The sequence below is a fragment of the Schistocerca americana genome, chromosome 1 (genome assembly GCF_021461395.2).
Source record: "Schistocerca americana isolate TAMUIC-IGC-003095 chromosome 1, iqSchAmer2.1, whole genome shotgun sequence".
In the NCBI taxonomy this organism is placed as follows: Eukaryota; Metazoa; Arthropoda; class Insecta; order Orthoptera; family Acrididae; genus Schistocerca; species Schistocerca americana.
Window position 1 is genome coordinate 873,269,276 of NC_060119.1, and position 24,763 is coordinate 873,294,038.

At 42.0% G+C, this 24,763-nt stretch overlaps 1 protein-coding gene across 1 annotated transcript in view; it reads right to left on the minus strand.

Annotated features, from left to right (window-relative positions):
• LOC124547172 (beta-glucuronidase-like) overlaps positions 1-24,763 on the minus strand; it is a 94,126-nt gene that overhangs the window by 24,838 nt on the left and 44,525 nt on the right. Inside the window, exons 7-9 of the mRNA XM_047125090.1 lie at positions 23,967-24,139; positions 17,727-17,870; positions 4,021-4,105 (exon numbers count right to left, since the gene is read on the minus strand). Coding sequence (XP_046981046.1) covers positions 4,021-4,105; positions 17,727-17,870; positions 23,967-24,139 — 402 coding nt within the window. The remainder of the gene's footprint in view (positions 1-4,020; positions 4,106-17,726; positions 17,871-23,966; positions 24,140-24,763) is intronic.

The following is a 24,763-nucleotide window of genomic DNA, read 5'->3' on the forward strand; positions in this document are numbered from 1 at the left end:
CGATGGTTTGTGGACAATAACAGATCTGAACTGGACTGGCCTGCTCATAGTCCCAAAGTGAGCCCAACGGAACATCTTTGGGATGAGCCAGAACGTAGACTTCACTCCACACCTCAACCTCCAACATCACTACCTTCTCTGGTTTCAATTCTCGAGAAAGAATGGACTGCCACTCCTCCACAGATAGTCAGACGCCTCATTAAATGGATCCCCGGCAGAGTACAAGCCATATTAAAGGCAAAGAGTGGACACACATATTAATGGCTTCAAATGGCTCTGAACACTATGGGACTTAACATCTGAAGTCATCAGTCACCTAGAACTTAGAACTACTTAAACCTAACTAACCGAAGGACAGCACACACATCCATGCCCGAGGCAGGATTCGAACCTGCGACCGTAGCGGTCGCGTGGTTCCAGACTGTAGCGCCTAGAACCGCTCGGCCACTCCGGCCGGCTCAGATAGTGCACTCATAATTCGTTCTCTAGATATGAAGACGTAAATGGTTCAGGCTGCAAATGAATATTTCCTAAAGTGATGCAAAACCAACTCCTGTGAACAAATTTTACAAAAAAACATCATTTTACATTAATCATTGGGAAACTCACTTGAGACGAATACAGGCAGCTGCGATAGGAAGCTAGAGGCCAATTTGCCTCTCCCTGCAGTCAGGACCTCAGAATTTTTATTCATTTTAAAAATGTCAGCAATCTTTAGAAATGTCTGCGAGTCTCCTAAAGCGCACATGTATTCTAGTCTGGCGTTCCACTGCTGAGAAATACTGGAAATCTGTGCTTCGTGACGCTCTACTTGTCTGGAAATGCGTTTTGATACAACTTCGCGTGCATTACCATTCGTGAGACCTTATATCACATTTGGTTGTTGACAAAATATATACCCTGAGATGGTTGAACGGAACACTTACCGAGTGAATCTCAACTACATTCGTGAAATATTCAAGGCAGTCCGACTTAACATGTACAGAAGTGTCAAATGTAACCATGTCTCCGTAGTAGCTCATCAACATCGAGAATACACTGTGAGCATCAACTGAGCCATTTGTGTCGATATTATCACAAAATTAGTTTTATTGCAGACATCACATTTAATGGCCTGACTTAGAATTTTCATTATAAAAAAATTTATATTTTTACTTGGTCTTTTTCTGGCCCCAAGTTTGTATTTGTGCGACACCCTGTAGATGACAGTCTTTATTGCCTCTTCTTCCACTTCTGAGGAGTGCTACCAAACAGCACTTTATAACTGGTTATGTTCTTACACCGGTGAGAATTATTGCTGCTATTCTCAATTTTTCTATCACATTTCAGTTTTCTGGACCATCCGAACATTTGAGTATATTTCATTCCTTTATTTCCAAATTTGTAATTTTTTTTAGACTTAATAAAGTAAAACAGTAATGAGAATAACATTTTACATCATTGTGGTATGACAGGTGACACCAACAATTATACTAATGTTACAAAAACTTATAGTTAGTATAGGACTATGCTAACGATTCATGTGAATCTATAACAAACATTGAGTGGATAACTGTCAAAAGATCTGCAATACAGCCAGTTTCATTTATCTCCTGTAAAATTTAATTCTTGGCGAGCGAAACGTCTTCAAACTGTGTCTCAGTAACATAACAATTTTAAACTCATTCCTCTGATTTTGAAAGATCTTTATGGACGTCCATGGTGACAATACTAATATAAATAAACGACTGCAGTTTCAGGCTAGTATGACCAAATGTTTTTAGCTACTGTAACTGAAGTAAGAACTTCTGTAGGTCGCAATAGCAAATCATTAACGTGTTACGATGATTTTCAGAGTTACTGACTATCAGTATCTTTCAAAACTGTATCAAAGAACGTTAATGGTGACTACTGGAGATTATGAGCCAGTTACCCTGAACGACTCATGCATATCTACATAGTTGAATTTATGACTGTTTAATGGGCAGAATAACAAACACTCGTGCGTTTCAGTTACACAACCTTCAACTCTACGAAACTACATGAGCATTGCAATAATGTGCGCAGAAGAACATGAATCAATAACGTTATGACACGTACATCACAGGCCGAATTAGAAGAGCCTTTCCTATCATGGGCATCCGCAGACATTTTTCCAGGGGAAAACAAGACTCTAAAATTGCAATTTTTGATGTAAGTGAGCTGGTCAGTTTCGAAACATGTTATGCCACAAGAACTACAAAAATGGTTCAAATGGCTCTGAGCACTATGGGACTTAACATCTATGGTCATCAGTCCCCTAGAACTTAGAACTACTTAAACCTAACTAACCAATGAACAGCACACAACACCCAGTCATCACGAGGCAGAGAAAATCCCTGACCCCGCCGGGAATCGAACCCGGGAACCCGTGCGTGGGAAGCGAGAACGCTACCGCACGGCCACGAGCTGCGGACCAATAACTAAACGATAACTTTCTATATCCCTGAAAATTTATGGTTATCCACTGACTATGTGAATAAAATCCAGATTTCAGTGGGGGGATGGGGTGTCTCCCCTTGCCTCCAACCCATCTTCCATCCTGCCCTTCCGGACGCCTACGATGCTTACCTCTTTCAGCCGTGAGTCAAAGGAGCTGCCGAAGGACACTAGATGTGCATAATTTTTCATGGATGTATTTATTCACAGCGCAGCGTATTGTCGCCTAAGGACTCTGTCGGTCACCTGTCTGAGAGTAAAACAAAAGATTTGTCTTCTATTGCTAGTTTATCAGTTTTGCCTTACCGTTCAGCTGGAATGATCAGTAACATAATGGAGAACCCCCGTCTTTTGTAAGCCTCAACAACCATCAGACAATAAGATTGTAAGGAGCGAAGCTAAATTGATCCCAAACAATTTCTTCTCATGAGGGTCTTGTCAGTAGATGGAGTAACGCTGACAGTCATTGCAGCCAATATGCGTGTTACACCTGCGATATAACGGGCAACTCTTGATAACATCTTCATAGAAAATTTCTGAGTCATGCTTGAGTTTCTTATAGCAATTTTTGTTTACTTTGGTTCCAACAGGGCCGAATGCATGACAGTTGTCTAAATGGTAACATTTGGTCTCCCTGGTTGTCGAAGGATGAAGTAAAATTGACGGTTTACGTTTGTTTTACTTCATTCAAAGACAGTCACCGGGTTACAATATTTCTTAGACAATTTTTGTTTGTGTTGCTTATTTGCCAGAACTACACTACTTATAAAGAGTGGCCGTGCGGTTAAAGGCGCTGCAGTCTGGAACCGCAAGACCGCTACGGTCGCAAGTTCGAATCCTGCCTCCAGCATGGATGTTTGTGATGTCCTTAGGTTAGATAGGTTTAACTAGTTCTAAGTTCTAGGGGACTGATGACCTCAGCAGTTGAGTCCCATAGTGCTCAGAGCCATTTTTGAACTTATAAAGAGTTCTGCGGCTATATGTAATACTGTGTAATTCTCTATTACCTACCCGCCATTCTACCATTTTACGTGACTAAAATATTGTTATGAGAAGATGATTACTCTGTGCATGTCTGTAAAGTTAGAGAGAGAGAGAGGAAACGGAGGGTGGCGAGGGCGTTGGAGGAGGTTTAACTGATCGAAAATCGAACTGAGTGCTGTGGTGGTTAGTACAATGGCGACAGACGCTGTCGGTAATACGAGCGTTGTACGATAATAAATGATGGTATCTGTTTTTAAAAAATGCAAGGTTTCACGCAAAAATGACTGACGCAGCAATAACGCTTTACTTGACAGACATGGCGCTTTTTGGTTTCCATGTTATCATTAAGATATATTAGGAACTGTTTGTTGGCTTTTCTATTTACGTATGTACCTCAAATGTGTAAATTTGCTCCTAGGATAATATCGTAATTTATGTACAAGGAAAAAATAGAGTATCTTATACATTAAACTACGTCTGATTTAAATTTGGCAAATTCTGTTTGGTCGATGTATGGAAAGATGAACCCACAGGTTTGAAAGTTTAAGGAAATGTAAATTTCAGTAGACAAATACTTACAGCCCTGTCCTCGCTGAAGCCCCTGGCGATGGCCATGGTGGTCGGCCGCGACGGGTCCAGGCTCTTCACGTGCTGCACGATCTCCCTGCAACAGACGGCGGGCCGCACGGTGGGTGAACGGCGCTCTTCCGTGTTGCACACAGCAAGGGCGTACGATGCTTTAACGGCAGGTCAGCTTTAACGTGTTGCCGATATGTACGTGACAAGTGACTAATCACTAGCTCAGAAGAAAATGGTTACGAGAAGCGATAGCATCCAACATTGTTGGCAGAAACGTCAATACATTCGTCTGAAGTGATTTAAGAAAGCTAAGAAACTTTAAATCAAGATGCCTGGATGGAATCTGGAATTCAAGTCCTGCCATGAAAACTAATGTATGTTTGGGTCTATTTGTTTAAAATTTTACCTTTGATAGAGCATTCGTGCAGAAAGTGTGTGTGTATTAATTGCAAGCTGTTTTCCATAATCTTATTACAGCGAAGTTTTTCGTGCCTCAGTTCGAGGTGGAGCATATGATGGCACTTAATCTTGTTACAGTGAAGTAGATGGCCATATAACATTACGATTTAACAGTGCGAATACAAGGGTAAAAAGAATACTTGATGTAGAAAGGTATCAGACATAGACCATGTACATTTTTCATTAATTTATGAGGGGATACACAATGAGAATTTTATTTTTTTTATTTATTTATTGCCAAATTATAGACCTGTTACCTGATGTTTAAAACAGGTCGCACATTTACAATTTTCGTTTTTCATCTGTTTACAGTTTTCTTTCCTTTTCTTTTATCTACAACATTTACAAAGAATGATACTTTTCAAAATAACAATAATTTAAGGTTGAAATATAAATAAAATTTTGTTGTTTTTTAAGAAGAATATAAAAAGAAGGTAGGATAGATGAGAGATTTGTTAGTACCATCACCGAGTGTGACTGACGGTGAATACCTCGGAATGGTTTCTTCGAGCCGTTGACCGCCAGTCACACACACACACACACACACACACACACACACACACACACACACACACACACACACACAAATGGTTATTAGTTGAGAAATAATGTTATACACAATGAGAACATGGATCATCAACAAATCAACATTAACAACAACATCTGGAACATCTGGAACATTTTCCAGCTCCAGGGTGGGTCTGTATGGAACATAAGCATCGCCATCTAGTCCTGTTTTCCCACCATCTTTCTCCTTCGCGTCTCCCTTTCATGTATCTGCTTGGGAACCCTCATTTTTCCATTCTCTTTAAGTGCCCATATCATCTTAGCTCTGATGTGATATTCTGCTCTGCAAGGATTCTTTTCCCTTACTCTTTCACTCTTTGTCCTCTCCTATCCTACTTTTGAGGAACTTCATTTCACTTACTTGAAATCTGTTTAAGTCTTTTTTTCATTAGCCTAGTTTCAGGTGCACAGGTCAGTACTGGGATGTAGTAACTGCTACTTTTACTTCCCTTTTTATTTTTGAGGTACGTCTTTGTTCCAAACCAAGCTCGTAACACAGCGCAGAAACGTTTCTGTCCGTCTGCCTTATTCGTCTGCTCTCTATCTCATTTCTTTTGTTTTCCTGTTTCACTCTATCCAAGTACTTAACTCTTTCCAACTTCTTCAATTGTTCACCTCCAATCCTTATTCCGCTAGTTGGTCTCCTTCTAGCAGTGATCAGGATCTCTCATTTTTTTACATTAAATTTAAATTCCACACTGTCTCACAGTTTCTTCCCAAGCATCCAGCTGTTCCTAAACCACCTCCTCCCTGTTTCCCCAGATCAAGTAATCTGCTAACAATGAGAACATGAATAATTAAATTCAGAAGCCAGACAATTATCAAGTTTCAACCTGCGGCTGACACCACATACTGCGGAAATCTGAAGAAGGTGAAATACTTAACAACTAGTTATTGTACTGAAGAGCAGGGAAATGAGTAATTTATCAAAGTTATGGATGTATTTTGAGACAGGAAGGGAAGAATGCGAGGACCAGCTGCTGTAATTAATTAGACAATTGGTAAAAGAAATCTTCCAATACAGACTAAAATAAACGTGACAGACTTCAATCTCACCGATAACTTTGTATGGACGATAATTGTGAACAGTGAAGATTGCTTTTCGTCCCAAAGATAGGCACTGTTGAAATAAAATTAAAAAAATAGAGAAATCATCTACGGGTTTGTCGATTATAACAGCAAGGAATGACTCAGCGTTTCAGAAATAAAGCCAAAACTAAATTTATTTGCGAAATACAAGGACTGTAGTTAAAGTGACGTAAAAGAGGCGATAACTTCGTTATTAGAAGATGCAGGCGGGTCAAAGTTGACGCCTAGGTGGAATCACTTTCTCTACATACAGTTACTACTCGATATACTGTAGTTTCCGTTCGAAGAGATACATTTGCTTCTGTGATGATGGTCATATGTGCACTGTAGTATCCGTCGCTTCTGTATCATGTGTGGCATCATTACTTTGCCCCGAAGACTTTCCATCACAGGAGCTAACGGGCAAGGTCTAGTCTTGGGTGTGAATAGGCGACCGCAGACAAATCCGGTGTGTCAGTTACTTAATATACTGACGAATTCTTCTTCTTCTTCTTCTTCTCCTCCTTCTTCTACGTGATCAGGCCCAGTGGACCGCACGCTGCTACAAGGGGAAACTTGTATTCAGTCCATTGCTGCTACCCGCCACCTGTCCACATCTATTGATGCTTGGTTTAAATCTTCATGGAGGCCATCCCTCCTTCTTGGGTCTCCCTGGGGGTCTCTTTCCTGTAGCTGTGAAATTCAGGAGCTTCAGAGGCCATCTGTGATCTTCCATCCGGGCCACATTGCCGGCCCACTGCTTTCGTTTGGCTTTGACAGTTCCTGCTATGTTTGACTTCTGGTATAGCTCCTCAAGCTCTTGGTTGTGTCTGATCCTACATTCCCCTGTGTCTACAACCAGAACCGGACAAAAGATCTTCCGAAGCACTTTGCTCTCAAAGACGAGGAGCTTATGGAAGTCCTGTCTCACAGCCATACCGAACAACAGGCTGGATCTGGGTTTTGTATAGTCGAATATTGAAGTGTCTGGAGAGATATCTGGACCGAAGGAGTTGTGCTAGGCCGTGGTAAGATCGGTTTCCTGCTTGTATTCTGGCACTGATCTCTGCTTCACATGACGAGCTCTCAGCGAAAAGTACCCCTATGTATTTGAATTCATGCACACTCTTGCAGGACTGGTCTCCCACCTGCAGTGATTGTAGATGACCAGCAGTCTGACTTTGACCACACGTCATAACGAGGTACTCTGTCTTGGCTTCGTTTACGTTTAGCTCAAATTTGCTGGGAGCCCCCTTTAGTACTCTGGTCATTTGCTCCAACTCCTCTTCAGACCTAGAGAGTAAACAGATGTCGTCTGCGTAAGATTCTTTCACTCGATTTCAATCCCATCGTTCTCCTGGAAGGTCTTGCGTACGATTTTCTCGAGGGCAAAGTTGAGCAGGATAAGGGACAAACCATCTCCTTGCCTGAGTCCTGTCACAATTGCAAATGATACCCCATGTTGTTGTGGTCTTCAGTCCTGAGACTGGTTTGATGCAGCTCTCCATGCTACTCTATCCTGTGCAAGCTTCTTCATCTCCCAGTACCTACTGCAACCTACATCCTTCTGATTCTGTTTAGTGTATTCATCTTTTGGTCTCCCTCTACAATTTTTACCCTCCACGCTGCCCTCCAATACTAAATTGGTGATCCCTTGATGCCTCAGAACATGTCCTACCAACCTATCCCTTCTTCTAGTTAAGTTGTGCCACAAACTTCTCTTCTCCCCAATCCTATTCAATACCTCCTCATTAGTTACATGATCTACCCATCTAATCTTCAGCATTCTTCTGCAACACCACATTTCGAAAGCTTCTATTCTCTTCTTGTCCAAACTAGTTATCGTCCATGTTTCACTTCCATACATGGCTACGCTCCATACAAATACTTTCAGAAACGACTTCCTGACACCTAAATCAATACTCGATGTTAACAAATTTCTCTTCTTCAGAAACGCTTTCCTTGCCATTGCCAGTCTACATTTTGTATCCTCTCCACTTCGACCATCATCAGTTATTTTGCTCCCCAAATAGCGAACTCCTTTACTACTTTAACTGTCTCATTTCCTAATCTAATTCCCTCAGCATCACCCGACTTAATTCGACTACATTCCATTATCCTCGTTTTGATTATGTTGATGTTCATCTTATACCCTCCTTTCATGACACTGTCCATTCCGTTCAACTGCTCTTCCAAGTCCTTTGCTGTCTCTGACAAAATAACAATGTCACCGGCGAACCTCAAAGTTTTTATTTCTTCCCCATGGATTTTAAAACCTACTCCGAATTTTTCTTTTGTTTCCTTCACTGCTTGCTCAATATACAGATTGAATAACATCGGGGATAGGCTACAACCCTGTCTCACTCCCTTCCCAACCACTGCTTCCCTTTCGTGCACCTCGATTCTTATAACTGCCATCTGGTTTCTGTACAAATTGTAAATAGCCTTTCGCTCCCTGTATTTTACCCCTGCCACCTTCAGAATTTGAAAGAGAGTATTGCAGTCAACATTGTCAAAAGCTTTCTCTAAGTCTACAAATGCTAGAAACGTTTAATCTAGCTTCTAAGATAAGTCGTAGGGTCAGTATTGCCTCAAGTGTTCCCATATTTCTACGGAATCCAAACTGATCTTCCCCGAGGTCAGCTTCTACCAGTTTTTCCATTCGTCTGTAGAGAATACCCGTTAGTATTTTGCATCCGTGACTTATTAGACTGATTGTTCGGTAATTTTCACATCTGTCACCACCTGCTTTCTTTGGGATCGGAATTATTAAATTCTTCTTGAAGTCAGAGGGTATTTCGCCTGTTTCATACGTCTTGCTCACCAGATGGTAGAGTTTTGTCAGGACTGGTTCTCCCAAGGCCGTCAGTAGTTCTAATGGAATGTAGTCTACTCCCAGGGCCTTGTTTCGACTCAGGGCTTTCAGTGCTCTGTCAAACTCTTCACGCAGTATCGTATCTCCCATTTCATCTTCATCTATATCCTCTTCCATTTCCATAATATTGTCCTCAAGTACATTGCCCTTGTATAGGCCCTATATATACTCCCTCCACCTTTCTGCTTTCCCTTCTTTGCTTAGAACTGGGTTTCCATCTGAGCTCTTGATATTCATACAAGTGGCTCTCTTTTCTCCAAAGGTCTCTTTAATTTTCCTGTAGGCAGTATCTATCTTACCCCTAGTGAGATAACCCTCTAAATCCTTACGTTTGTCCTCTAGCCATCCCTGCTTAGCCATTTTGCACTTCCTGTCGATCTTGTTTTTGAGACGTTTATACTCCTTTTTGCCTGCTTCATTTACTGCATTTTTATATTTTCTCCTTTCATCAATTAAATTCAGTATTTCTTCTGTTACCCAAGGATTTCTACTAGCCCTCGTCTTTTTACATACTATGTCCTCTGCTGCCTTCACTACTTCATCTGTCAAAGCTACCCATTCTTCTTCTACTGTATTTCTTTCCCCCATTCCTGTCAATTGTTCCCTTATGCTCTCCCTGAAACTCTGTACAACCTCTGGTTCTTTCAGTTTATCCAGGTCCCATCTCCTTAAATTCCCACCTTTTTGCAGTTTCTTCAGTTTTAATCTGCAGTTCATAACCAATAGAGTGTGATCAGAGTCCACATCTGCCCCTGGAAATGTCTTACAATTTAAAACCTGGTTCCTAAATCTCTGTCTTACCATTATGTAATCTATCTGAAACCTGTCAGTATCTCCAGGCTTCTTCCATGTATACAACCTTTTATGATTCTTGAACCAAGTGTTAGCTATGATTAAGTTGTGCTCTGTGCAAAATTCTATCAGGCGGCTTCCTCTTTCATTTCTTAGCCCCAATCCATATTCACCTACTACGTTTCCTTCTCTTCCTTTTCCTACTACCGAATTCCAGTCACCCATGACTATTAAATTTTCGTTCCCTTCACTATCTGAATAATTTCTTTTATTTCATCATACATTTCTTCAATTATTTAGTCATCTGCAGAGCTAGTTGGCATATAAACTTGTACTACTGTAGTAGACGTGGGCTTCGTGTCTATCTTGGCCACAATAATGCGTTCACTTCACTGTTTGTAGTAGCTTACCCGCACTCCTATTTTTTTATTCATTATTAAACCGACTCCTGCATTACCCATATTTGATTTTGTATTTACAACCCTGTATTCACCTGACCAGAAGTCTTGTTCCTGCTGCCACCGAACTTCTCTAATTCCCACTATATCTAACTTCAACCTATTCATTTCCCTTTTTAAATTTTCTAACCTACCTGCCCGATTAAGGGATCTGACATTCCACGCTCCGATCCGTAGAACGCCAGTTTTCTTTCTCCTGATAACGACATCCTCTTGAGTAGTCCCCGCCCGGAGATCCGAATGGGGGACTATTTTACCTCCAGAATATTTTACCAAAAAGGATGCCATCATCATTTAACCATACAGTAAAGTTGCATGCCCTTGGGAAAAATTACAGCTGTAGTTTCCCCTTGCTTTCAGCCGTTCGCAGTACCAGCACAGCAAGGCCATTTTGGTTAGTGTTACAAGGCCAGATCAGTCAATCATCCAGACTGTTGCCCCTGCAACTACTGAAAAGGCTGCTGCCCCTCTTCAGGAACCACACGTTTGTCTGGCCTCTCAACAGATACCCCTCCGTTGTGGTTGCACCTACGGTACGGCTATCTGTATCGCTGAGGCGCGCAAGCCTCCCCACGAACGGCAAGGTCCATGGTTCTTGCTTTCTGAAATGTATCATTGTGACGCTAGATTTTGACAATTGGCCAAATTCCAGAAAATATAGGAAATTGCCGTCATTTTCACTCAAAAGAACAATCAGCAAAACTTCCTGATTATCGCTTCAAGTGGCTTTACAGCATTTCGTGGTGTTTGTTTGTGAATCATAAAGGTAGTCCAAGTTTCATTTTTTGCCACAAAGCGGGAAAACAATTGACAGTTGGCTTCGAACGCTTCAGGAAAATCTGAGCACAAAAAAATGGTTCAAATGGCTCTGAGCACTATGGGACTTAACATCTATGGTTATCAGTCCCCTAGAACTTAGAACTACTTAAACCTAACTAACCTAAGGACAGCACACAACACCCAGCTATCACGAGGCAGAGAAAGTCCCTGACCCCGCCGGGAATCGAACCCGGGAACCCGGGCGTGGGAAGCGAAAACGTTACCGCACGACCACGAGATGCGGGCGATCTGAGCACATTTCCACACTTTTTGTCCGCCAAGATACCCATTCTTTTTGTATAGTTTACGGTATTTTCATCTCAGTTCTGATTCGCAGCACGTTCATGGCCTCTGACACGTGTATTCGCGCCAATCAGCTCGTCCAATCGCTGACGACTTGCGTCAGTGGTGACAGTTGCTCTCTCATTGCGCTGTTAGACACCTGAGCTCATTTCTCTTGCCAGTGGGATCATCTGCGTACGTGTTCTGTAGCCTTATGTAGATGAGCGATAGCTTTTCACTCCTTCGCAACAAATCCAATGAACTCTCATACAGTTCATCACTGACTCGTTAAAAAAGCACCACGATGCAGAGGCACTAACGGCATGTGCTATCTGAACAATCTACATACAGAAGAAAGATGGTGTCACCTATTTTGCATTACCTTGTATTCGATGTGCAATATTTTCAGCTTACCTAATATACGAAAATGAAGGCCAAAGGCAAAGAGCAAAGACCAAGAATGTGGTGGCTAGAAGTAACTGTAGTACGTTCTAGTGTCGGTTGGTGGCTCAACGGAAATTAGGTAAGTGCCAGACTATCAATCCAAAAGTCCAGGGTTCGATTCTCTGTAGGTCATAGGATTTTTTCCTGAGAAACCTTTCACGCCTAGTGATGATCAATCCCTATAGTCTTTCAAGCGGGGTTTAGTTATTTACCTATTCTGATGTCATTAAGTTTATGTCCTGTTTTTCTGGGATCGACCTGTTATGTATCTCTTTGGGATTGTAACTCAGTATTTTCATGGGTAGCCTTGCACCTCTCAAACAATTTGGATGAAACCCTTCACTCTCCTCGAGAATAGCATCTTCCTGCTTAAATTTTTCTGACATCTTTGTTTTTATCTATCCATCTTTCACTCTCATACAACAATAATGTCATTTCCATAGTTTAAAAAAAGGTATATATTTTTTGCAGCTTTTCAGATATCGTAGTTAAATTTCTGTCTATTGTTCCACATATTACTTGAAATTGGCGCACCTTTTCTTCTATATGCTGCGCTGGCCATTAAAATTGCAACATCGTAAGTGTGGCATACAAAGAAGATCAAATTGACAGAGAGTACTACATGTTTTGATATGTAAGTGACGGGTGTTGCAGCGCAGCTTCGCGAAGTAGGTAGGCGTGGCTACTTCAACATTCTACATAAAAGGAAAGACGCTTCGGCGGGTTTCTGGATTTGAAATCGCGTTTGGATGTTGTTTGTTTGAGAGAAGATCGTGTCATGGCTTGTGTAAGAAAGAGAAACATCTACCAGCCCAAAATTAGAATTATATTAATACCTCCAGTTGCTGAAGGGCGTTGATATATATCAACGGGGGCAAGTGAAAGTGTGTGCCCCAACCGGGACTGGGACCTGGGATCTCCTACTTATATAGCAGATGCTCAATCCATCTGAGCCACCGAGGGCACAGAGGATAATGCGACTGCAAGAACTATCTCGCGCACGCCTCCCGCGAGACCCACATTCTCACCTTGTATGTCCACACACTACATTCGTAGTGTCCCACCCCAAGAAACTCATTACTCGTGGAAGACATTCTTGCCAAATCCCGTAAGAGTTCGGGGCATATGTGTGCATCGGCACAGAAGAAGTAGGTTACGGCCGGTATTGCCAGAACTATATACTTATATGGATATGGTGTCTGTTCCTTCGGACATGTTCAGGAGGGCCATACTCTGTGTCATGCAGGATTCAACGACCCCACGTGACTAGCGGCAGAGAGGGCATATATTTTTCACTCGACAGCACAGCATTGTGTAGCCACTTCATGTACGTTGAGTCAGGAAATGGGCTTGTTTGTAGCAAAGAACTATCTGCAGGGACAGTGCGACGCCGTGTGGAGGAGCACCGATTATCAAAATTGTGACGGTTGTTGTAACTTGTTGCACTGATAGGACAGCAGACAGAGCTGGGCCGACAGCAGTTCTGCGCCCAACAACGCTGGACACAGGTGTGGCACCACGCCGTCTTTTTAGATTCATTCCACTTCGGTATGTATCATCACAATGGGCGTATTCCCCTGTGGAAGCTTAAAAGAGAACGTACGTTGACAGATTGCATTTGTGATCATCATATGGACCCTTCACGTGGCGTGATGGTATGGTGTGTCACTGGGCACACAACACGTTCACCTCTGATTCAAGTAGCTGGTAATTTTGGCAGCGGGCATTACATTCATATCGTGCTAAGGCTGGTGGCTTTGCCCTGTCGTCGAGGTCTTTCAACAGCATAATGCAAGATCGCATGGTGTCTGTACTGTCCTGACCTCCCTAACTACAGAGGGTATTTAACTGTTACCCTGGCCAGCACCTTCTGCAAGTATCTCACTCAGAGAAAACATTTTATCACATTTTTCCGAGAGATTTGCTCGCCACTACTCTCCAGCCACTTATATTGATGAACTTTGGCATAGAATTTAAGCAGCTCCCAGTGACACGTCCACATCTGTCGTCCAAGTTCTGCTGAACTCCACCTCAAGCCGCGTCAGAGCCAATTCTGCAGTCAGAGGTGGCAGCCCTGTATACTAAATATGACGACCTACATATTCCCAATATACCAACAAATTTAACCGCGTGTTCCTTCTAATATAGTGTATACGCACAAGAAGTAAAATTTTCCTATTCACTATCCTTCCTGCTGTCGCAGTTCTAAAGGCCAGTATTTCATTGTCATATGAAGGTTGTACCAACAACCCAACAGTACAACACTTACTTAACCACTGTAACGCTCGAACCAATGCTCCTGTTCAAAAAGATTTACTTTATGTAAGAGGAAGAGTGCAGAGAAAAGTATTTTAGTGGAACACGTTACTACAGTGTGTTTACAAATTAGTTATACAAGTAACTGTTAATTGTGAAGAAGGTAATTAACTTAGAGAAATGTTTGATGCAGCAGTGAATGCAGTGTACCTTCAAGTTTTATTTACAGTTTTTCCATGTGGTTACCTTTTGTAACACAACAAATCTCCCATGTGTAATCCGTTTCCTGCCAAATCCTACGAAGCAAGTCTTGATTTATGATAAGAACTGCAATTGTTATCCGTTGTCGCAGCTCGTCGACGTTTTCCAGAAGCGGAGTAACAAACACTCTGTCTTTAATGCAGCCCTATACACTGAAGTCCGTTGGGTTTCAACCAGGTGATCGTAGTGACCAGGATATTGCTGCACCATGTTCAGTCCAAGTCGGCACACTCCTATGGAGATACGAGACAACGTCACAATGACAATGAGGTATCGCGCCCTCTTACTGGAAAATAAATTCTGTACCCATATTTTGTTGTAACTGAGGCATTAGACAATGTTCGAGCATGTCCATGTAAGATAGGTCAGTGACAACTGACTCGGCAAAAACGAAAGGACTGTAAATCTTGTTACAGTTACAGCACAAAAAATATTTGCCTTAGTAAGTCCGACACATGTTCGATTATGTTACGCGGTTTCTGCTCACCCGGTATGCGAACATTATGCCAATTCACTTTACAGCAGGTATGGAAAGTGGCTTTGTCAATGAACACAATTTTATTAGAAAAATCATCTTTAGTTTATATTTTGCAAAACTCATCTCGTTTTTCTTTATAATTTTTTCTGCAAACCTGCAACAGCTGCAATGTAGGGCTTGAATGATACGACATTTCTGTAATACCTTCCACACAGCAACACTAAGCATATTCAATTATTAGCTGGCACATTTCGTCGGTTTACCCAGACTACGAATGCACTTGTTCAGTTGCTGCGTCAGAGACTGTTGGCTGACCTTGACCTGGCGTCCTGTGTTGCAAAGGCCAGTTTTGGTGAACGATTACACAAATAACAGTTTGCTCTTGAGATGGTGGCTTGCTGTACTTAGTCCTAAACTCTGTCTGAACTGTAGGAGCGGATTTGAATTCATGAAACCATAAACAGCACTACACACTGCACTGTTATACGACGCCATGGCGACTGCTGGAATAACACACTCGCGCATGCCACCTAGCGGGATCGTCGGGAACTTAGTGTTAGGCGGGAGTAAAACTTGAAGGTATACCTCATTCAGTGCTGTATCAAACATTTCTGTACGTTATTTGCCCTTTTCGCAATTATAGATTATTTTTGTGTAACTATGAGGATGAGTCAAATGAAAACCCTAAATTTGTAATAACAAATCGAAATTTCGCGCCGTTATCCTGTAAGTTGGTAAGCGTGCTACAAACAGCGTGCAGAATGGCCTGTAGGTGGCAGCATAGTGCAGATGGACACATTCCGTCGCAGTATCAGTATAAAGATGGCCACCCCACTTGCGACTTGCACCACGGAAGAACAGCGTTCTGTTATTCGGTTTTTGCGTAGTGAAGGCGTGAAACCAATTGAAATTCATCGACGAATCAAGGTCCAGTATGGTGATGCATGTTTGTCACAGCAGCAAGTCTACGAATGGAGTAGGAAGTTCGCAAATGGTGTGACTTCAGTGGAAGATGCTCCTCGTCCAGGTCAGGAACAACGAGTTGTGACTCCACAGAACATTGCAGCACTTGAAGCCATAGTGAAGGAAAACCGCCGAGTGACACTGAATGACATTGCAGCATGTTTACAGATTAGTCATGGGTTAGCACAGCACATTGTGCATGATGTGCTACAGTTTCACAAAGTGTCTGCAAGATGGGTGCCACAGCAGCTGACTCCTGAAATGAGAGAACGGCGTGTTGATGCTTGTGAAGAACTTCTTTGGCACTTTGAACGAGAAGGTGATGGCTTCCTTGCAAGAATCGTTACTATGTATGAAACCGGGGTTCACTTCCACCATCCGGAAACGAAGACAGCGAGCAAGGAATTGCGCCATTCCTCATCACCAAAACCAAAGAAGTTTCGAACAGAGCCATCAGCAGGGAAGGTTATGCTGACTCTCTTTTGGGACGAAAAAGGCATCATTTTGGAGCATTAAATGATTAGAGGGGCTACTGTCACCAGTGCATCATACACAGATCTCCTAAAAAATCATCTGCGGGCTGCAATCAAATCAAAACGATGTGGATTGCTGTCAGTAGGTGTCCTTTTGGGACATGAAAATGCAAGGCCCCACACTGCCCGTACAACAGTTGCAACAGTCACAGACCTGCTTTTTGAATGTCTTCCTCATGCACCATACTCACCAGACCTTGCCCCAAGTGATTTCCATACGTTTGGACCACTCAAAGACGCAATGGGAGGAAAGAAGTTCCGTTCTGATGAAGATGTACGGCACGCGGTGCACGAGTGGTTGCGCGGACTACGTAAAGAATTTTTTTTTCTAAAGGAATTTATGCACTTTGTAAGCGCTGTAGGACTTGCATTGAGCGTGGGGGAGATTATGTTGAAAAGTGATACAGCTTTGTACCACTTCTGCACAATAAATAATTTTTAAAAAACATTTAAGGTTTTCATTTCGCTCACCCTCGTAATTTATATGAACACCCTGTGTGTTAACACATGTCACACTTCTTCCTATTAAATCGATGAAACATGGTCGTGGAGAAAAGTTATTTACATAAGAACTGTATATAAAGAACTTCCCAGTGTGCCTTTACTTTTTTTCAAATCTTTGTACAGACGTGGGGAGACTGAGCGCAGAGCATCAACATGACGTGACAGCGATGAAACCTTTCTACCTGCAAGGGAGGGTTGGCTTATACTTTGTGTCGCGGCTTGGAGTTTTCTTGTAAATTCTGTAAATTCACAGAACCAGATGGGCTGGTCACATCCCGAAACAAACTAAGAATGTTCTGTAATTTGGCACTTGCTTCTGTGATGAAATTCTGAGAGCTTCTGTCATGAACTTGGCTACGTGAAAGTATATCGGCCATTGTAATTGTTTTATATGAGAAGCAAAATACAGAAGAGTGTTTGAAAGTGGTTATGTAACGTCATAGCTAGGTGGCGTAGATGGGAGCTCTTTTACAGCCCTCGACCCTCTGCAGATAGTGAAGAAATCACACAGTAGGATTAGTGGCACTGCATAGCGGGTCCACAGCATCAAGAAACTATCCGAAGGTGACCGTAAGAAAATAATCAGCAGGAGTGATTACGAAAAGCACGAGGGTGATATTGTTAGTAAAGTTGTTGACTCACCTGCAGCCCATAACTTGAGGGATAAACACTTCATCGTGCAGACAAATTGTTCGTCATGTAATCGGGAGTCAGAAATGATTTGATGAACGATATAAATAATTCATTCTGCGAAACGCAATTAGAACATCTTAGACACAAGCCTGATCAAGTGCCGATCACAATTTGAAGACTAGAAGAAGGAACGCAAGACAACGCGCGGTTTCCCTAGGTTGTTGCTTGTACATGGGGCATATTGGGCCGGTAGTGAGGTTGTGGGTGGGCGGGTGGGTAGGTAGGTGGGTGAGTTTGAGTGAGCGTGGCGTTACCTGAAGTAGGACTCGGCAGCGAACAGCTGCGTGCGCGCCTCGTTGGCGACGGACCACATGATGACGCTGGGCCGGTTCTTGTCGCGCCGGATCAGCTCCGTCAGCGAGTCCTTGTGCTTCTGCAGCAGCGCCGGAGAGTAGTTCCTGCGGCACACGGGATAATACTATACTTAGTGCGGTGAGAGGCAGTAGTCTACTTACTCTGCAGGGAATAGCCGCCATTCAGACGTTACTACTACAGTATGAAGCACAAAACGTATTTGTTATTCGTGTAAACCAACGTAAAAGAGACATCAGCAGCATGTACAGTACAAAGAACAGCCTCAAATGCTTCTTTAGGTGCGAATTCGAGGGAACTTACTAACGATAATTGAAGGTGATGGTTTTCCACTTACGGTGTTTTTATTTAATCGTGTTCTTCGTTATTGTACCAAATTGTGAGCCATTATCGAGTGTGTGTACGAAAAGTCCTCGTTACCGCTGCTAAACAGGAACACAACATTGCGAACAAAAATTGTGGTATTCCAGATGGTGAAAGTTTTAAATGTTCTAATATTCCCATTTTATATCTCAATAACTTTATAATATTTTTTAGTTTTTTTACTACACTATTTCGCTATACGAATAAATATTTGCTTATAGATCCTAGGAATCTTTTGTCTGTCATCACACTTTGGTCAACGGCGTACCTTTCCCGCCAGAAGTGTGCCGAATAACTGTCAAACCAATAAGAACAGTATTGCTTCTAAAACACAACGAACGGTAGCGCATGAAGTGAATACGCTGTCACTTCCATATCAATGGCACTATTTTTGAGTTAATTACCTATCTGTGAAGTTACTTTCGAAGTGTTGTGCTGCAGTTTCGTAATGGTACTGTATGCGCTTTTTATGCAGCTAAACATTCACTAAGCTTCAAAAGCAGAAATTATTGTTTAACAGAGAAAAGGTGTAATTAAATAAAGTCTAAGTGGAAAACGACGTTACCATTTAACAAATTAATGGCTGTGATGCCCACTATGAAAAACATATTAATAACGGTAATTGAGCGGTAATTATGTCTTTAAACTTCTATGCAGACCATACAAAAATTAATTCTGGCATCTTCTATATACTTTACAAGAGCGTGTACTCAGTTCTGAATGAAATCACATTTACATTAAACGGTACAAATAATTTGCACACAGTGTTTAGCAATGAAAGGAGACCTACTGACTGTGAAGACCACATGGACGGTTTTTCAATAGTTAGGCGACACCTTTGATAACCTTGGTGAGGAAATATTACACGCAAAAAATATTTAACGCTACATGAAATCAGTGTTTTTATCTATTTCTTATTTTTAGCACTAAACGCTCAAATGTGCTAATTTTGTTGACATCTTTTCAGAATAAACAACAACACCATGTCGGTAATTGCGTTAAATGGAAACAGACATTTGGAAAAGTAACGACAAAGAAGATACTCACACATCTGTGTGCTACTCCAGCAGCTTGTCTGTTTCGTCTATTTGTCGTAATTTTTTAATGAATAGGAGCTGTGGCAGGGCCAATTTTAATGTAAAGCCACCAGTGTTTGGGTAAGACAGTTAAGTGACCGCACAGTGACTTAATTCTTCAGCAATTCTTGCATCTATTTACAAATCCGTAACCACGCAAACTTTAATTTTCTAACATTTCAGACTTTATCAAACACATTCACTGAATCGTCGTGTGCACAACTTTTTTTATTTCTGGCCTGACTTACGTCACTTGAGAACACGGAAAAATCGAACCGATTGAAAATAAACACGAAATGACTAACGCACGGAGGTTGGAAACTTGCATCGTATAATCAGAATTTCGTTTAAGGAATTAGTTACCAAAAAGCATCATACAATTCGTCAGGCATCCTGATCGCTCTGGAGAAGGTAAAAAAAGGTACTGAAGACAAAAATGCAGCTAGCTGAACAAATGCGAGTTTGTGAGGAGATCATGGATGATAAGGTAAATAAGGTAAAACGCCACCGCAGTTGAAATATTTATGCAAAAACTAGTGATCAGTAGAGTACAGAGTCACTGCAGCGTACTAGGAGGAAAAATTGTGAAGTTCGGGAATTGTTAGGGAACTATGATTCTGCACTTGCTGAATACAGAATACGCAGTGAGGGCGACACAATTCTGGAGTGAATAAAAGAAGGATCGACCTTTAAAAAAGACTGACGTAATTAATACTGTGCACGTGAATTTGTAGAATTTAAACCAGTAGGCAATGTACATAATGTTACATTCAATGACAAACTTCCGACAGGCATTTCAAACATTTTTGGGGCAAAGAAAGGAGAATAATTTGTTCATACAGAATAAGTGAAAAACAAAGCTGACGATTCAGGTATCAGAATCAGAGAAGAACATTGTAGTTACGAAGAATAGTCAGAAAAGTTAGTCGCATAGCCAGAAACGAGCTGGAAAATTTGGATTCTTAGATAACACGAGTTATATGCAAAAATATGGCGCCATAAAAGATGTCAGAAGCTTGAACGTGGTGCCGAAACTAGAAAATCTGAAAAGGGAAATGCAAAGGCCCAATCTAGATATAGTAGGGGTCCGTGAAGTGAAGTGGAAAGAAGACAAGGATTTCTGGTCAGATGAGTATAGGGTAATATCAAAAGCAGCAGAAAATGGTATAAGGGTAGTAGGATTCATTATTAATAGGAAGGTAGAGCAGAGAGTGTATTACCGTGAACAGGTCAGTGACAGGGTTGTTCTTATCAGAACCGACAGCAAATCAACACCGACAACGATAGTGCAGGTACACATGCCGACATCGCAAGCTGAAGATGAAACAATAAAGAAAGTGTATGAGGATATTGAAAGGGTAATACATATGTAAAGGGGGATGAAAATAGTCATGGTGGACTGGAATGCAGTTGTATGGGAAGGAGTAGAAGAAAAGATTACAGGAGAATATGGGCTTGGGACAAGGAATTAGACAGGAGAAAGACTGAGTTCTGTAACATGTTTCAGCTAGTAATAGCGAATACTCTGTTCAACAATCACAAGAGGAGGTGGTATACATAGAAAAGGTCAGGTGATAGGGAAGATTTCAGTTAGATTACATCATGGTCAGACAGAGATTCCAAAACTAGACACTGGATTGTAAGGCGTACCCAGGAGCAGATATAGACTCAGATCACAATATAGTAGTGATGAAGAGTAGGCTGAAGTTAAAGACATTAGTCAGGAAGAATCAATACGCAAAGAAGTGGGATACCGAAGAACTAAGGAATGACGAGATACGGTAGAAGTTCTCAAAGGCTATAGATACAGCAATAATGAATAGCTCAGTAGGCAGTAGAGTTGAAGAGGAATGGACATCCCTAAAAAGAGCGATAATGGAAGTTGGGTTGGAAAACATAGGCACAAAGAAGGTAACTGTGAAGAAATGCTGGGTAACAGAAGAAATACTTCAGTTGATCGAGGGAAAGAGGAAGTACAAAAGTGTGCCGGGAAACTCAGTAATACTGAAATACAAGTCGCTGAGGAGGAAGTGCAGGAAAGCTAAGACGAGATGGTTGCAGGTAAGATGTGACGACATCGAAACAGAAATGACTGACATACAGGAAAGTCAAAACAACCTTCGGTGACATTAAGAGGAAGGGTGATAACATTATGAGTGCAACGGGAATTCCACTGTTAAATGCAGACGAGAGAGAGGAGAATACATAGGAAGCTTCTATGAGGGGGGGGAAGATTTGTCTGATGTGATAGAAGAAGAAACAGGAGTCGATTTAGAAGAGATAGGGGTTCCAGTATTAGAATCAGAATTTAAATTAGATTGGAGGACTTAAAATATCCTAGAATTTAAGAGCACATTGACCAGAATTGCCGTTAGCGATGCAAACACCGCCAAGCAGAGCTCTCGTGCTACGCTGTCAGAATGTCAACACATTTTCTTGTTTACTTGTCTGCACTGCAGGCCGCTCATTTCAGCTTCAATGTTCGTTACCTGCAGACACACCACTTTTATGTGGTGAATATAAGAGAGATGCTGTAAAAACAATACAGCGGTAATTTTGTTGGTTTGGCCTCCAGCAGTTGAGGGACGACCCTACGATTTTTCAACGTGCGCTCTTATCGAGGAAACAACGTTTACTACCCCTATTAATGTAAATTTTCATAACTTGCACTACTGAGCAGCCGAAAATCCGCAATGGCTTTGTCAGGTGCAACATCGACGGCCGTGGAGCGTAAACTAAGGTGCGGCATCATAGGAAATTACATTGTGGCACCTTACTTCATCTCAGACGTTCTAAATGAACATTCGTACACACACGTTCTGAAGAACACTCTGCCGGTCCTTATAGAAGAGGTACCACTGGATATTCGACAGTGTATGCGGCTGCAACACGACGGTTGTCCAGCTCACGCGTCCCATGTTGCAACGCGAATACTGAATGAGAACTTCCTTGGACGTTGGATAGGACGAAATTCTGTTGTCAAATAGCCTGCGCGGTCCCCGATTTGACTTTTCGATTTATTTCTTTTGGGAGCATTCAAAGACGCAGTCTGCAAAGAAGCCCCAACTACACCAGACGACATATGTCGCCTGTGCATGCTCCACCATATAATCCACTGTAATTACATCTGTTCAACATAGTTCTTTCGAACGGCGATTGCAAATTTACCTTTCTGCCCATTATTTACAGTTTAGGCACATGCTTAAATAAAAGATAAAGTTATTTTTTAGGAGGACAAAATTTGTTGACGTGATCTGAGAAGTTACCAAATCATTGTTAGAAATTTGTTTATTTCATTTACGTGTGTACGACATTTCATTTGAAATTCAAGTAAGTCGACTGCGCGTATTCAACGTAGCTGGTAACACTGTCATTACGCGCTGACGTTCAGTGTGAAACGACGCTTCGCTAGGAAGATGATTTATTTTGCGGTGTACAGACGGTCATCAAAGTATTTTTAATCAAATGTTTAGTTCAACGAATGTATCCCATCTGACATAATGTAGAGCAGTGTAGGTTGGGACAGTTGTCCGACAGCATGTATTTTGCCGCGCGGTCTGAGGCGCTGCAGTCATGGACTGCGCGGCTGGTCCCGGCGGAGGTTAGAGTTCTCCCTCGGGCATGGGTGTGTGTGTGTTTGTCCTTAGGATAATTTAGGTTAAGTAGTGTGTAAGCTTAGTGACTGATGACCTTAGCAGTTAACTCCCATAAGATTTCACACACATGTAAACAACATGTATTTTACCTCTAAGAAGCACACAGCCACGTACAGGAAAATATAGTTCAAATTTTCCTTCAGGCGTTTAGATATTAAGTACAATAGTTTCTTTCTGCAGCGTATAAAATGGCTCTGAGCACTATGGGACTTAAAATCAGAGGTCATCGGTCCCCTAGACTTAGAATTACTTAAACCTAACTAACCTAAGGACATCACACACATCCATGCCCGAGGCAGGATTCAACCCGCGACCGTTGCAGCAGCTCGGTTCCGAACTGAAGCGCCTAGAACTGCTCGGTCACGGCGGCCGGATTTTCAGCGTATAGTACCTTTTTACTTTTGAATAATGAACAGCTGATTTCTCTGTTGCAGCTCATCTAAATCTTGGAGGATACACAAATGTGTAAGAGTTTTCCGAAGCCCTTTGTGATACACTAGATTCTAGCCCATGTCGTATTTCCGTATGCAACAAACGTAGATGAACCTGCATCTAGTTAAGTTTGTCCAAGGGGAAATAAAGCTTTATTGTCTTAGCGCATTCCTACCTTACGGTATACAACCAAGCAGCCTGGTCCTGGACGCCTACTTGGCAGTGTTTGCACCGGAAATGCCGATTCTAAACACAGGACATTTCTCGAAATCTTTTATGACCGGTTTCAACGTCAACATTAACCAATGCTATATCACTGTAATTGTCTTCTCAAGAGCTATCGAATGCAGTTACAGAAAGTATACGGTTCCTTTCAAGAAACGTACTTACTTTAGTATCTCCGTTGATGCCAGCCGTATAAGCATTAACCAAACGAAAACACACGTGCCCCTCGACGCTCTAAAATTTGCCGAAAACTGCGTCTCCATATGTGTAACCGTTTACGAAATGAAAGTGGTGTTATGTCTTAGGTGATCCACTCTGTGTATCGTCGTTAACAACAACAACAACACAGCATCATCATCATCATCATCATCATCATCATCATCAACAACAACAGCAGAAGAATGCAAGTTGCGAGGCACGGCATACTCACTCTGTGTTGACGCTGGGACATTCGTCGATGATGAGGAAGCCCTGCTGGTCGGCGAAGTCCATGACCTCGTCAGCGTACGGGTAGTGGGAGGTGCGGTACGAGTTGGCGCCCACCCAGCGCAGCAGGTTGTGGTCCTTCGCGACGGTCGCCAGGTCCAGCCCCTTGCCACGGATCTGCGGAAGCACCGTCCATCTTCAGCTGTCATTGCCGCTCTGGGCGGAAACGTAGGAAATGTGACAATATCGGATAAGACCACGGCAGTGCACCCGAGAAATGTATGGATACAGTATCGCTGAGTAATAAGGACTCCTGGTGCTGTGTCCTGATTGATAATACAGTTAAAGAAATTACCAGAACGATATGAAGATATTAGCGATCAGAATTTCCTGTAAAAACTATGCCAAAGTGCGCTACGTATTTTGGGTGTACACATTTATCAAATCTCTATCATCAAATCTGTGGAATGTATAAGATACAGGCGGCACTCCTGTTTCACGTCCCGATTGGCTTTGCGAAATGTGTTGTGCTGGGCGTGTAATGACAGGAGGTACAGTGACTTATTTTTTCGAAGTTTATACTCTAGTAACTACTTTCCAGAAGAGGACATTTACTCCGAACCCATCTTAGTTTGAAACAACATGGTAGTAAACTTCCAACAACCGAAGAAATTGTCGAGAAAACACGACATTTTTACTGTGACAAATAACGTACCGATTAAAATTTTACACAGACACACTGGGATTTTGTTGAGGGAGATGCAATGGAAAAACTGTAGACCGTCGATAGTATGCCGAGAT